This window comes from Ranitomeya imitator, chromosome 7 (genome assembly GCF_032444005.1).
Source record: "Ranitomeya imitator isolate aRanImi1 chromosome 7, aRanImi1.pri, whole genome shotgun sequence".
Lineage (NCBI taxonomy): Eukaryota > Metazoa > Chordata > Amphibia > Anura > Dendrobatidae > Ranitomeya > Ranitomeya imitator.
In genome coordinates, this window is record NC_091288.1 from 221,403,058 (window position 1) to 221,419,371 (window position 16,314).

Below are 16,314 nucleotides of genomic sequence, written 5' to 3' on the forward strand. Positions count from 1 at the left end.
ACAGGAGATAACTCAGGATCAGTAATGTAATGTATGTACACAGTGACTGCACCAGCAGAATAGTGAGTGCAGCTCTGGAGTATAATACAGGAGGTAACTCAGGATCAGTAATGTATGTACACAGTGACTGCACCAGCAGAATAGTGAGTGCAGCTCTGGGGTATAATACAGGATGTAACTCAGGATCAGTAATGTAATGTATGTACACAGTGACTGCACCAGCAGAATAGTGAGTGCAGCTCTGGAGTATAATACAGGATGTAACTCAGGATCAGTAATGTAATGTATGTACACAGTGACTACACCAGCAGAATAGTGAGTGCAGCTCTGGGGTATAATACAGGATGTAACTCAGGATCAGTAATGTAATGTATGTACACAGTGACTGCACCAGCAGAATATTGAGTGCAGCTCTGGAGTATAATACAGGAGGTAACTCAGAATCAGTAATGTAATGTATGTACATAGTGACTGCACCAGCAGAATAGTGAGTGCAGCTCTGGGGTATAATGCAGGATGTAACTTAGGATCAGTAATGTAACGTATGTACACAGTGACTGCACCAGCAGAATAGTGAGTGCAGCTCTGGGGTATAATACAAGATGTAACTCAGGATCAGTAATGTAATGTATGTACACAGTGACTGCACCAGAAGAATAGTGAGTGCAGCTCTGGGGTATAATACAGGATGTAACTCAGGATCAGTAATGTAATGTATGTACACAGTGACTGCACCAGCAGAATAGTGAGTGCAGCTCTGGGGTATAATACAGGATGTAACTCAGGATCATTACTGTAATGTATGTACACAGTGACTGCACCAGCAGAATAGTGAGTGCAGCTCTGGGGTATAATACAAGATGTAACTCAGGATCAGTAATGTAAAGTATGTACACAGTGACTGCACCAGCAGAATAGTGAGCGCAGCTCTGGAGTATAATACAGGATGTAACTCAGGATCAGTAATGTATGTACACAGTGACTGCACCAGCAGAATAGTGAGTGCAGCTCTGGGGTATAATGCAGGATGTAACTTAGGATCAGTAATGTAACGTATGTACATATTGACTGCACCAGCAGAATAGTGAGTGCAGCTCTGGAGTCAAGAATGTGACCGTGATGACTTGTAATGAGTCGCTTTCTTGTTATGGCATGATGTGACTTGGCCGATATGGAGAGCTGGTGGAGATGCCAAAGAAAAACCGTAACGAGTTTGGTATCTGGTCAGGGGCCTGGACGTTTATGGTAAATCTTAAGCGTTCAGGTGGTACGGTTGCCCACATTCCATCATCTGCCTTCCTGGGTAGGGATCAAATCCTGGTCTTCTACCAGGGGCAACCGAAGCTCTGTCACAAGTGCGGTGACCCCACACACTTCAGCACAAACTGCACTGTGCAGAAGTGTGCATTGTGTGGGGATATCGGCCATCTTGCTGCATCTTGTGTGGAGATTAAGTGTCTCCTGTGTGGCGAGTTAGGTCACCCATTCAGCCGTTGTCCTCGCTCCTTCGTTAATGCAGTCGTGACCCCGGTGGGAGAAAGACATGACGCTGATTCTGCTGGGGAAGGGACTAGCAGGGGTGAGGGAGCTGAGGGGCCAAGGAGGAATAGTAATAAAAAGACGCCTGCCCAGCTAAGGCGTCTAGACAAGCGCAGACAGGATAGTGAGCTGGGCGAGCCTCGGGCTACTGGGGCGACCCCCTGTCCTGGACGCCAGTCTTGCTGCTGAGGCCCCAAGGGATGATGAGTTGGATGAGGACATCAGGAGGATCCACAAGGAGGAAAGTGCCACTGCCTCCGAATCCTCCCATTATGAAAGTATGGATGAGGATAATAGGCAGTGGCTACAGGAAAAGCGTAAGCTCGGCACCAAAAATAAGAGAAAGAAGGAAGATAAAACATCTTCTCCCACTCTGACCAAGGTACCTAAGGAAGGAAAAACCGACTCCCCTCTGGTTGGTCTTTCTAACCGGTTCCAAGCCCTTAAGAACATCTCTTCCTCTGAGGAGGAAGCTGAGGGTGAGGTTCTGGCTTCGGCGGGGCTTACAGGGGGCACCGAGTCTCCTCCCTCTAGGAATGTACGGTCCTTGGAGGGAGGGACTGGCCCAGAGTCCGGAGACGAGGACGATAAAAAGAAAAACATGTGGGAATGGACACCTCTATGTCATTAAAGAAGGGGAAGGATTCGTCCTCTGAGGCAGAGGATAAGGGGAGTGGGAAAAAAAAGCGATCTAACTCAATCACCAATGATTGCGGTACCCACTCCGTTGACGCTGGCGTCCATTAATGTCGCCAGCATAAAGTCAAATACAGCTAGATTTGCGGCCTTTGAATTTCTCAGCCGGGTTGAAGCTGACATTTTCTTTTTGCAAGAGACCAGGCTGCCCAACATGGCAGATGTGTTTAAAGCTAAGAGGGAGTGGAGACTCGGGCCCTCCTATTGGTCTCTTGCGGCCGAGCCGTATAGCGGAGTGGCGGTCCTTTTTACCGCATCGGTGGAATGCCAATGGGTTATTGAGTTTGAAATGGGGAGGTGCCTGATCTTAGATGTCCTAATGAAGGGACAAGAGCTCCGGTTCTTTAACATCTATGGTCCCCAATCTAAGAGGGACCGGAAGTGTCTCTTAATGAGGATCAAGCCCTACCTTTTACAAGTTGGCAGGTTGTCTTTGGAGGGGACTTTAATGCTGTCACGAGGCCCCGAGATAGAGGAGGTTCCAGAGACAAGCTGACTTATGATAGCGTCACCCTTAATAGTATAGCTAGTGAGGCTCGCCTGGTGGATGTCCACATTCGGCACACCCCAGGCCATGAGGGGTTCACCTATCATAGAGGCAACTGTAGGTCCAGAATAGATAGGTTTTATTTAAAGGAGGAAGCTGTCTCTTCAGCAGTGTCTGTTGTTGAGGTGGAGTTCTCCGACCACTGTTTAATTTTGTTTTCTCTGAATGTTACAGAGACCCTCCAGATGGGAAAAGGCTTTTGGAGGCTCAATTCGTCTCAATTCGTGGAAGAAGCGGAGATAAGACAGTCCTTTGAGGAATTTCTTCAGGGCCAGGTACCATTACTGGATCTTTGTAGTAGTAAGTCAGAGTGGTGGGAGATGTTCAAGGAAAGGGTGGCGAGATTCTTCCGCCAGCTCTCGAGCCTCAGGAGTCTGAACAGGTACCGTCTGTATCAGGGTCTGAGGAGGAAATTCGAGCATCTTGTGCTGGAGGTAGCCGCGAGGAGATCTCCAGAGTGAAATCTTTGCTTATGAGGTGTCAGTATGATAGACACGCATCTTTGGTTTTTGAGAGGGATTATGGGAAGTACCGCTCGCCCGATACTTACAGAAACTGCAAGATGTCAGTGAATAGTAAAGTAGTTACAGGACTGGTCGACACTACGGGGTCTCTTAGGCGATCCAGATCAGGGATCCTGGAGGTTGTCAGATCCTTCTACTCACACCTCTTGGGGAAGAGGGATCTTGATTGGGATGAGATGTCGGCTTTCCTGGCTGAAGCTGTCCCCGAACCAGGGGTAGACCCCTCTCTTGACGTTTTGACAGAAATGATCAGGGAAGAGGAAGTTCAGTTGGCGATTGAAGGGCTTGCCCCCAAAAAATCGCCTGGTCCAGATGGCTTAACATCTGAATTCTATAAGACCTTTAAGGACGTTTTGGTTCCCCTCTTGACTGAGGTATTCAATGAGTGTCTTTCCTCGGGTAATCTGCCGAAGTCAATGAGGAGGTCTGCTCTGATCATCTTGTCAAAGGGTAAGGACCCGTCTTGCATTGAGAACTGGCGTCCCATAGCGCTTCTCAATGCAGACAGGAAGGTTCTGGCAAAGGTGCTGTTTAATCGGCTGGTGAAATTTGCACCCCGACTCCTTTCGGAGGGCCAGCATTGCTCTGTTCCAGGCCGCAGCACATTTAGTGCTGGGTTCTGTGTCTGAGAGGCAGTGGAGCAGGGTAGGGCTGGTCATTGGAAGGGGAACATGCTGTCACTTGACCAGGCAAAAGCGTTTTATCGGGTTAATCATGAGTACCTCTGGTCCGTCCTTCTGAGATATGGCCTGCTGTGGGGGGTTTGTTGATTGACTTAAGATCTTGTATAGTGGGGCAGAGAGTTTCCCACTTGTGAGCGGTTGGATTGGCAGCTCTTTTGAGGTTGGGTCCGGTGTTCGCCAGTGTTGTCCCTTGAGCCCGCTGCTGTACGTGTTTACGATTGACCCACTTCTTAGGAGGGGGGATCGTGGACTGTTGGCTGGGATCGGGGTGGACCGGGCAGCACCGGGATCAACTCTGAGGGTGGTGGCATATGCTGATGATGTCGCTGTTTTTGTTTCCTCTCACAAGGAGGCAGGGTGGCTGCTGTCAGAGGTAGATCGCTATTCGGGAGCATCCAGGTCCAAGATTCACCGGGATAAGTGTGAGAGTCTCTGGCTGGGAGGAAGAGATCCTGGTTTTGATCTCCTGGACACCCTTCCAGGGCCCAAAGTTTCTGCAGAAGTCCTTGGCATCGAATTTGGCCACGGGGATTACCCCAAACAAAATTTGGACAGCAGGCTAGAGATCGACAGTCAGAAGGTGAACGAATGGAAGGGTTGGACTTTGACCCTAAGGGAAAGGGTAAACCTGATCAAAACTTACCTGCTCCCTTTACTGATTTATCTGGGCAGTGTGTGCATCTTGCCGGAATCTCTCTGGACTCGGGTCTACAGTTTGTTCTTCCAACTGTTATGGGGGAATAGACTGAACCTGGTCAAGAGGGAGGTTACTTACCGTACGAGGAGACAAGGAGGGTTGGGTATGGTCAACCCTGTGGTATTCCTTGTGGATACCTTCATTAAGATCAATATCGCAAACCTCTGGAAAGAGAGGGCTCCTCCGTGGGTATTCTCCTGTAGGGGATGGTTTCAGCCTTTCTTCCAGGAATGGGAGACAGGAGGGCAAGTGAAGGATCTTCGCCCACCGCATGGACATCTTCCGGCTTACGCTACCTTGGTTCTGAAGGTAATTCGTTGGTGGGGTCTGGGAATGTGGAAGATCAGGACTCTGCCAAGGAAACTCCTTGACAATGGGGTTCAGTTCACCCATTTCCAGAGGCCTCTGGTGCTCAGGGATTGCCCAAGCCGGGATCTTGGGGTGGGTTTGCATCTTTTGAATTCTATCAGGAGCCCCTCGAAGATTTGGAACTTGGCACTGCTTCCATGAGAAACTGTGTGTGAGGGACAATCTGACGTGTAGGAGCTCTGAGGACAGGAATTGTCCTCGGGAGCATTGTGGTACCGTGCTGGAAAGCATTGACCACTTCCTGCTTCATTGTCCCTTCAACACAGAGGTGTACAACAGGGTGGGCGCCTTCATTGGCTGGTCTCGGCTGGCCGGTCTCTCCTATGCGGAATGGGCCTATGGAGCATTCGGAGACCTTGGTGGTCGGGACCGCTGCACCTTATTTCTAGTTAGCGCAGTGGTTAGGTATCACACGTGGAACGCACGGTGCTTAGTATCGACGCAACGAAAAATCCTCCCAGTGGAAGATGTGTTTAGGACCATACTTGGTGACCTGGTGAAGGTGCGCTCTCTGGAGTATGGGAGACTGGGCGCACGGAGGGCCGCTCTCCTCTGGAGGGGCTTTTCTTTTAGTGTGCCCTAGTCTGGTCATCTCCTTTCCTGGTGGTGGGCTGCTGCTGACACTGTAGATTTTTGTTTTGTTTGATCATTATACAGTGATGTAGGGCTGCAGGCGCCGAACTTGGGCTTCGTGATTTGTAATTCTTGTGGTGTGTGCTGCTGTATATAATGTATATATTGTATATAGGGATATAGAATTGGGTGTAGGTGTTAGGTTGGGTGGTGGGAAAAGGGGGGAGATGGGATTATCTTGTGGGACTATGGGACACTGGAATTTTTTGGGGGAAAACTGGCACTGCCTGATCTGGCCTATGGACGTTGGACATGGACTGAGGCATGAGACGCAGGACCAGCTCTCAGGTCAGTTGGGCTCAGGTCAGTTGGGAGTTGGGAATGGTGGGCTTGAATGTGGGGTATACCTTAGTATTGTATATAGCTGCATAGTTTGTGGTTATTTTATAAAAAAAAAAAAAAATTTTAAGAATATAATAATTATTTAAAAAAATTTAAATAAAAAAAAAATAAAAAAATAAAATGTTAATGTATATAATTTTGTTTGCTATTGTTTATTTGTTATTATTTAGTTTCGTGACTGGACCAGAAGGTGTAAATACTGAATGTTAGTTATTATTCTGTATATATAATACAGTCATGGCCAAAAGTATTGACACCGCTGCAATTCTGTCAGATAATACTCAGTTTCTTCCTGAAAATGATTGCAAACACAAATTCTTTATTATCTTCACTTAATTTGTCTTAAATGAAAAAACGCAATAAGAATTGTCCTAAAACCAAATTGGATATAATTCCACACCAAACATAAAAAGGGGGTGGACAAAAGTATTGGCACTGTTGGAAAAATCCTGTGATGCTTCTGTAATTAGTGTAATTAACAGCACCTGTAACTTACCTGTGGCACCTAACAGGTGTTGGCAATAACTAAATCACACTTGCAGCCAGTTGACATGGATTAAAGTTGACTCAACCTCTGTCCTGTGTCCTTGTGTGACCACATTGAGCATGGAGAAAAGAAAGAAGACCAAAGAACTGTCTGAGGACTTGAGAAACCAAATTGTGAGGAAGCATGAGCAATCTCAAGGCTACAAGTCCATCTCCAAAGACCTGAATGTTCCTGTGTCTACCGTGTGCGGTGTCATCAAGAATTGTAAAGCCCATGGCACTGTGGCTAACCTCCCTAGATGTGGACGGAAAAGAAAAATTGACAAGAGATTTCAACGCAAGATTGTGCGGATGTTGGATAAAGAACCTCGACTAACATCCAAACAAGTTCAAAAGCTGCCCTGCAGTCCGAGGGTACAACAGTGTCAACCCGTACTATCCGTCGGTGTCTGAATGAAAAGGGACTGTATGGTAGGAGACCCAGGAAGACCCCACTTCTTACCCCAAGACATAAAAAAGCCAGGCTGGAGTTTGCCAAAACTTACCTGAAAAAGCCTAAAACGTTTTGGAAGAATGTTCTCTGGTCAGATGAGACAAAAGTAGAGCATTTTGGGCAAAGGCATCAACATAGAGTTTACAGGAGAAAAAAAAGAGGCATTCAAAGAAAAGAACATGGTCCCTACAGTCAAACATGGTGGAGGTTCCCTGATGTTTTGGGGTTGCTTTGCTGCCTCTGGCAGTGGACTGCTTGACCGTGTACATGGCATTATGAAGTCTGAAGACTACCAACAAATTTTGCTGCATAATGCAGGGCCCAGTGTGAGAAAGCTGGGTCTCCCTCAGAGGTCATGGGTCTTCCAGCAGAACAATGACCCAAAACTCACTTCAAAAAGCACTAGAAAATGGTTTGAGAGAAAGCACTGGAGACTTCTAAGGTGGCCAACAATGAGTCCAGACCTGAATCCCATAGATCACCTGTGGAGAGATCTAAAAATGGCAGTTTGGAGAAGCCACCCTTCAAATATCAGGGACCTGGAGCAGTTTGCCAAAGAAGAATGGTCTAAAATTCCAGCAGAGCATTGGAAGAAACTCATTGATGGTTACCGGAAGCGGTTGGTCGCAGTTATTTTGGCTAAAGGTTGTGCAACCAAGTATTAGGCTGAGGGTGCCAATACTTTTGTCTGGCCCATTTTTGGAGTTTTGTGTGAAATGATCAATGTTTTGCTTTTTGCTTCATTCTCTTTTGTGTTTTTTCACTTAAGACAAATTACATGAAGATAATAATACCAAAGAATGTGTGATTGCAATCATTTTCAGGAAGAATCTGAGTATTATCTGACAGAATTGCAGGGGTGTCAATACTTTTGGCCATGACTGTATGTGTGAGAGGAGAGAATGAGCGGCTGGACCAGTGTTCAGTATACTGATTATTTTCTGGCTAATATTTTTGTTATGTTTTCTGCTATTATTGTTGTTATGTTTTTCATTTTTATAATAAAAGATCTACAGGAGGTAACTCCGGATCAGTACAGGACATCTGGATGGCGAGTTACGCTGTTCTCTATAAATCTTGTGTACATCACTACCTCCAGTGTTATCATTATCAGACTCTTCTCTTACCTGTGATTTTTTTAACATTTTCAAGAAACTCCAAGATTTCCTCTTCTTCATCCTTTTTCGGAATTTGTCTTAATGCACTGTAGAATGATGAGAATGGTGTTAGTGAACCAGTTACTGTAGAGTTGCTGTGACACAGATGATATTAGGGGAATTTTTGTAACTAGAGATGAGCGAGCTCTAAAATGCTCGGTGCTCGAACAGAACAACTCCCAATACTCGGATGCTCGTTTTGAGTAACGAGTATAATGGGAATCATAGTAACATAGTAACATAGTAACATAGTTAGTAAGGCCGAAAAAAGACATTTGTCCATCCAGTTCAGCCTATATTCCATCATAATAAATCCCCAGATCTACGTCCTTCTACAGAACCTAATAATTGTATGATACAATATTGTTCTGCTCCAGGAAGACATCCAGGCCTCTCTTGAACCCCTCGACTGAGTTCGCCATCACCACCTCCTCAGGCAAGCAATTCCAGATTCTCACTGCCCTAACAGTAAAGAATCCTCTTCTATGTTGGTGGAAAAACCTTCTCTCCTCCAGACGCAAAGAATGCCCCCTTGTGCCCGTCACTTTCCTTGGTATAAACAGATCCTCAGCGAGATATTTGTATTGTCCCCTTATATACTTACACATGGTTATTAGATCGCCCCTCAGTCGTCTTTTTTCTAGACTAAATAATCCTAATTTCGCTAATCTATCTGGGTATTGTAGTTCTCCCATCCCCTTTATTAATTTTGTTGCCCTCCTTTGTACTCTCTCTAGTTCCATTATATCCTTCATGAGCACCGGTGCCCAAAACTGGACACAGTACTCCATGTGCGGTCTAACTAGGGATTTGTACAGAGGCAGTATAATGCTCTCATCATGTGTATCCAGACCTCTTTTAATGCACTAATGGGATCAATGGGAAAGCCCAGCTTTTTTTCTGGCAGACCCTTCAAAGAGGTCTGGGGGGCAGCGAAAATGTTAAAATGATTGGAAAAAGTTCTTAATGGAAGGAGAACAGCATGAGGAAGACATCTCTGACCCCCAGATCCCTGCTGAGAACAATGGGGTCACACTTTCACTCCACTTTAAGGACTGATAATAAAACATTCCAAACCAACGAGAAATTGTAGTTTATAGGAAGAAAGAATGTGTTCAGAATCGTTCTCTCCAGTCTAATGACTTGTATATAAGGCAACATTTAAAACAGATTTAAAAAAAAAATAATAATGTAAGTAACCAAAATTGTATGTTTTATTACAAAAATTTAATTTTCAGTGTGATTTATGAAGGAAGCAAGAAGTGCCAAAAATGTGACATAGGAGGGACTCAGATACACCCAGTAATAGTCATAAAGGAGGCGTCAGACACATACTGGTCACATTGTCATGTAGTGGTTCTCTTAGGACTCATACTCACTTGTGAAAAAAACGGACGAGTACAATCCGATAAGGAATCGGATTGCACTCGGACCAATGTTATTCAATGAGTGACATCTCATCTGCTATTTTTTTCTCAGCTGAAATCGGACTGAGAATAAAATTGCAGCATGCTGCGATTTGCTGCGTATCTCGGACGAGACTCGCCAATGCAAGTCAATGGGTGCGAGAAAAAAACGTACAGCAGTTGCACCATGCAAGTGCTGTCCAATTTTTACACACCAGTGTCCCTTGAAAAGCCCGTAATTCATGTCCAGCGTACAGTAAAATCACACTGACAGGTTAAGAATAGAAAAGATAGAATAGATATATACACATAGAATCAAGAGAATGCCAAGAGTGTGCAAAGCAGTCATCAAAGCAAAAGGTGGCTACTTTGAAGAACCTAGAATATAAGACATAATTTCATTTGTTTCACACTTTTTTGTAAAGTATATAATTCCACATGCTACGCCCGTGTCTGGATTTTAGGGAGTTAAACCAGATTACGGTTCGTGATCCATACCCGATGCCACTGATACCTGATTTGTTCAACCAGGTGGCTGGTGCTAAGTGGTTTTCCAAGCTTGACCTCAGGGGGGCGTACAACCTCATAAGAGTCCGTCAAGGTGATGAGTGGAAGACGGCTTTTAATACTCCAGAAGGTCATTTTGAAAATTTGGTGGTGCCATTTGGGTTGACAAACGCGCCTGCTGTATTTCAACATTTCATAAATGATGTGTTCTCGCATGTACTGGGGAAATTCATTATTGTGTACCTTGATGACATTCTCATATATTCATGCAACCGTGATACTCATTTAGAGCATGTCAGGCAGGTGTTACAGCTTCTCAGAGAAAATAAGCTCTATGTAAAACTTGAGAAATGTGTATGCTCGGTTCAGGAGTTGCCTTTCTTGGGTTATATTGTGTCCGCTTCAGGGTTTAAAATGGAAGCCGCTAAGGTGCAAGCGGTGCTGCATTGGGAACGGCCTGATAACCTAAAAGCGCTCCAGCGGTTCCTTGGGTTTTCTAACTATTATAGAAAGTTTATAAAAAAAATTTCTACCATTGCTAAACCGCTCACTGACATGACGAAAAAGGTACCAATTTCTCCGCCTGGCCGGAGGCTGCTGTGCGCGCATTTGAGTTCCTAAAGAACAGTTTTGCTTCGGCCCCTATTCTGGTGCAACCTGATGTATCAAAACCATTTACCGACCGTGGAAGTCGATGCATCTGAGGTTGGAGTGGGGGCGGTGCTGTCACAAGGCTCATCCTTGGGCGAGTTGCATCCTTGCGTCTACTTCTCCAAGAAGCTGTTGCCCGCCGAACGTAACTACGATATCGGCAACAGGTAGTTGTTGGCTATCAAGTTAGTCTTGGAGGAATGGCGACACTTCTTGGAGGGGTCGGTCCACCAGGTTACAGTTATCACCGACAATAAAAATCTGCTTTATTTGGAGTCAGCCAAGCGTCTGTCCCCCAGGCAGGCTCGCTGGGCATTGTTTTTCACGCGATTCAACTTTTTTGTTACTTACTGACCTGGGTCTAAGAACACTAAAGCGGACACCTTGTCCAGGTGTTTTCCCGGGGCGAGAACCTCGGGAAGATCCGGTACCCATCCTCCAAAAGGGTGTAGTGGTCTCGGCTCTCACGACCGAGGTTGAGGCTGAGATTGCCGAGGCTCAGGAGGAGGTACTACCAGAGCTTCCCATTAACAAATCGTTTGTACTGCTCCATCTTCACCTGTCAGAAGTGTAGACTAGTGGCCCTTTTAGAAGAAAAGGTGCGGAGTCTGGAAGAAAGAATAGCAACTTTGAAACTCATCAAAGAGAATGAAGACTTCCTAGACAGAACAGAAGTATCTCTACTGGTCACAGAAGGTGAAAAAAGTGTCAGAGAACCTCCAAAAGCAGATGAGTGGAAGCATGTGACCAAAAGAAGCAAGAAGACCATGGAGAAATCACCAACCACGCAACTGAAGAACCGATATCAAATCTTTGTAGAGGATGAAGATGGCACACCTAAGGATGAAGCAATACCAGCAAGCAAAAAAGAAAAGGGCACACAGCAACAAGTGACAGCAAAAAGTAAGGCCAAGAAGCAACGAAGAGTGGTGGTGGTGGGAGACTCACTACTGAGAAGCACAGAAGCAGCCATCTGCAGACTGGACATAACTGCAAGAGAAGTATGCTGCCTTCCAGGTGCGATGATCAAGGATGTGACCGATAGGATACCAAAGCTCTTCAGCTCCAAGGACGTCCACCCATTTCTTCTGATACATGTTGGCACCAATGACACGGCAAGGAAGGACCTACCGAAAATCTGCAAGGACTTTGAAGAGTTGGGGAAGAAAGTAAAGGAACTGGATGCACAGGTAGTTTTTTCTTCTATCCTTCCAGTAGACGGGCATGGCACCAGGAGATGGAACAGGATCCTTGATGCGAACAACTGGCTAAGACGATGGTGCAGACAACAAGGATTCGGATTCCTGGACCACGGTGTGAATTACTTGTACGATGGACTCCTCGCCAGAGACGGACTACACCTCAACAAACCTGGGAAACACACATTCGCCAGAAGACTCGCTACACTCATCAGGAGGGCGTTAAACTAGAAGAAGAGGGGACGGGAAGAAAAACATTAGACTTGAACAAAGAAGACCCAGGAAAACATACTCAGATGGGAGGTAAGAACATTTCTAAAACAATCCACAGCGAGGAGATTGGAACAAAACAAAATCCTCTAAACTGCATGCTTGCAAACGCCAGAAGCCTGACAAACAAGATGGAAGAACTAGAAGCAGAAATATCTACAGGTAACTTTGACATAGTGGGAATAACCGAGACATGGTTAGATGAAAGCTATGACTGGGCAGTTAACTTACAGGGTTACAGTCTGTTTAGAAAGGATCGTAAAAATCGGAGAGGAGGAGGGGTTTGTCTCTATGTAAAGTCTTGTCTAAAGTCCACTTTAAGGGAGGATATTAGCGAAGGAAATGAGGATGTCGAGTCCATATGGGTCGAAATTCATGGAGGGAAAAATGGTAACAAAATTCTCATTGGGGTCTGTTACAAACCCCCAAATATAACAGAAACCATGGAAAGTCTACTTCTAAAGCAGATAGATGAAGCTGCAACCCATAATGAGGTCCTGGTTATGGGGGACTTTAACTACCCGGATATTAACTGGGAAACAGAAACCTGTGAAACCCATAAAGGCAACAGGTTTCTGCTAATAACCAAGAAAAATTATCTTTCACAATTGGTGCAGAATCCAACCAGAGGAGCAGCACTTTTAGACCTAATACTATCTAATAGACCTGACAGAATAACAAATCTGCAGGTGGTCGGGCATCTAGGAAATAGCGACCACAATATTGTACAGTTTCACCTGTCTTTCACTAGGGGGACTTGTCAGGGAGTCACAAAAACAATGAACTTTAGGAAGGCAAAGTTTGAACAGCTTAGAGATGCCCTTAATCTGGTAGACTGGGACAATATCCTCAGAAATGAGAATACAGATAATAAATGGGAAATGTTTAAGAACATCCTAAATAGGCAGTGTAAGCGGTTTATACCTTGTGGGAATAAAAGGACTAGAAATAGGAAAAACCCAATGTGGCTAAACAAAGAAGTAAGACAGGCAATTAACAGTAAAAAGAAAGCATTTGCACTACTAAAGCAGGATGGCACCATTGAAGCTCTAAAAAACTATAGGGAGAAAAATACTTTATCTAAAAAACTAATTAAAGCTGCCAAAAAGGAAACAGAGAAGCACATTGCTAAGGAGAGTAAAACTAATCCCAAACTGTTCTTCAACTATATCAATAGTAAAAGAATAAAAACTGAAAATGTAGGCCCCTTAAAAAATAGTGAGGAAAGAATGGTTGTAGATGACGAGGAAAAAGCTAACATATTAAACACCTTCTTCTCCACGGTATTCACGGTGGAAAATGAAATGCTAGGTGAAATCCCAAGAAACAATGAAAACCCTATATTAAGGGTCACCAATCTAACCCAAGAAGAGGTGCGAAACCGGCTAAATAAGATTAAAATAGATAAATCTCCGGGTCCGGATGGCATACACCCACGAGTACTAAGAGAACTAAGTAATGTAATAGATAAACCATTATTTCTTATTTTTAGTGACTCTATAGCGACAGGGTCTGTTCCGCAGGACTGGCGCATAGCAAATGTGGTGCCAATATTCAAAAAGGGCTCTAAAAGTGACCCTGGAAATTATAGGCCAGTAAGTCTAACCTCTATTGTTGGTAAAATATTTGAAGGGTTTTTGAGGGATGTTATTCTGGATTATCTCAATGAGAATAACTGTTTAACTCCATATCAGCATGGGTTTATGAGAAATCGCTCCTGTCAAACCAATCTCATCAGTTTTTATGAAGAGGTAAGCTATAGGCTGGACCACGGTGAGTCATTGGACGTGGTATATCTCGATTTTTCCAAAGCGTTTGATACCGTGCCGCACAAGAGGTTGGTACACAAAATGAGAATGCTTGGTCTGGGGGAAAATGTGTGTAAATGGGTTAGTAACTGGCTTAGTGATAGAAAGCAGAGGGTGGTTATAAATGGTATAGTCTCTAACTGGGTCGCTGTGACCAGTGGGGTACCGCAGGGGTCAGTATTGGGACCTGTTCTCTTCAACATATTCATTAATGATCTGGTAGAAGGTTTACACAGTAAAATATCGATATTTGCAGATGATACAAAACTATGTAAAGCAGTTAATACAAGAGAAGATAGTATTCTGCTACAGATGGATCTGGATAAGTTGGAAACTTGGGCTGAAAGGTGGCAGATGAGGTTTAACAATGATAAATGTAAGGTTATACACATGGGAAGAGGGAATCAATATCACCATTACACACTGAACGGGAAACCACTGGGTAAATCTGACAGGGAGAAGGACTTGGGGATCCTAGTTAATGATAAACTTACCTGGAGCAGCCAGTGCCAGGCAGCAGCTGCCAAGGCAACCAGGATCATGGGGTGCATTAAAAGAGGTCTGGATACACATGATGAGAGCATTATACTGCCTCTGTACAAATCCCTAGTTAGACCGCACATGGAGTACTGTGTCCAGTTTTGGGCACCGGTGCTCAGGAAGGATATAATGGAACTAGAGAGAGTACAAAGGAGGGCAACAAAATTAATAAAGGGGATGGGAGAACTACAATACCCAGATAGATTAGCGAAATTAGGATTATTTAGTCTAGAAAAAAGACGACTGAGGGGCGATCTAATAACCATGTATAAGTATATAAGGGGACAATACAAATATCTCGCTGAGGATCTGTTTATACCAAGGAAGGTGACGGGCACAAGGGGGCATTCTTTGCGTCTTGAGGAGAGAAGGTTTTTCCACCAACATAGAAGAGGATTCTTTACTGTTAGGGCAGTGAGAATCTGGAATTGCTTGCCTGAGGAGGTGGTGATGGCGAACTCAATCGAGGGGTTCAAGAGAGGCCTGGATGTCTTCCTGGAGCAGAACAATATTGTATCATACAATTATTAGGTTCTGTAGAAGGACGTAGATCTGGGGATTTATTATGATGGAATATAGGCTGATCTGGATGGACAAATGTCTTTTTTCGGCCTTACTAACTATGTTATGTTACTAGGTTATCTTCGCCTAAAGGTGTTGGGTGAGCATCATGATGCTGTCCTGGCTGGCCACCCAGGGGTTAGGGGTACATTGGAGTTGGTGTTGCGTCGGTTTTGGAGGCCCAAAATCCGACAGGACGTGGTCTCGTACGTGTCAGCATGCACCACGTGCGCTAGGGCTAAGACACCCCGCTCCCGTCCTTCTGGCACACTACATCCTCTCGGGGTACCCAGTAGGCCATGGACGGAGATCTCCTTGGATTTTATCACAGACTTGCCCTCCTCAGCTGGGAACACGGTCATCCTGGTGGTGGTTGATCGGTTCTCAAAGATGTTGCACTTTGTGTCTTTGCCTTCGTTGCCTAATGCGAAGACTCTGGCTCAGGTATTTTTGCAGGAGGTGGTCAGACTTCACGGGGTCCCGTCTGACATTGTGTCTGATAGGGGTACACAGTTTGTGTCAAAATTTTGGAAAGCTTTTTGCTCACGGCTGGGGATCAAGTTGTCGCATTGTTCGGCATTTCATCCTCAGTGAAATGGTCAGACCGAGCTTATGAACCAGAATTTGGAGCAGTACTTATGCTGCTTTGTTTCTGACAACCAGGAGGAGTGGTCGACGTTCCTTCCTTTGGCTGAGTTTGCTATAAATAATCACCGCCAGGAATTGTCTGGGGAGTCCCCATTCTTTTGTGTTTACGGGCACCATCCTCAATTTTGTACTCTGCGTCAGAGTGGCTCTGCTGGCGTTCCTGAGGAGGACCAGCTAGGAGCACAACTGTCATCCATCTTGAGGAGAGTGAAACAGCGCTTGCTGAGCGTGGGTGCAAGGTACAAATGAGTGGCTGACAGTAGACGTGTGCCAGGTCCGAACCTGAGTGTGCATGACTGGGTGTGGTTGTCCACAATAAACATAAAACTCAAAATACCATCCCTGAAATTGAGTCCAAGATTTATTGGTCCATTTAGGGTCGCCGCCTTTATTAACCCGGTAGCCTACCGATTGGAGCTCCCTACGGTATATAAGATACACAATGTGTTCCACAGATCTTTATTAAAAAAGGTGGTGGGTTCCGTAGACGCGGCGCCGATGCCACCTTCAGTCTTGGTGGATGGCAATTTGGAGTTTGAAATCTCCAAAGTGGTTGAC

General features: G+C 45.1%; 1 protein-coding gene across 3 annotated transcripts in view; it reads right to left on the reverse strand.

The window, feature by feature from the left end:
- LOC138645662 (uncharacterized) overlaps nt 1–16,314 on the reverse strand; it is a 37,428-nt gene that overhangs the window by 961 nt on the left and 20,153 nt on the right. For all 3 annotated transcript variants that reach the window (XM_069735115.1, XM_069735116.1, XM_069735113.1), the window contains one exon: nt 8,137–8,213. In XM_069735115.1, the coding sequence (XP_069591216.1) occupies nt 8,137–8,213 (77 nt within the window). The remainder of the gene's footprint in view (nt 1–8,136; nt 8,214–16,314) is intronic.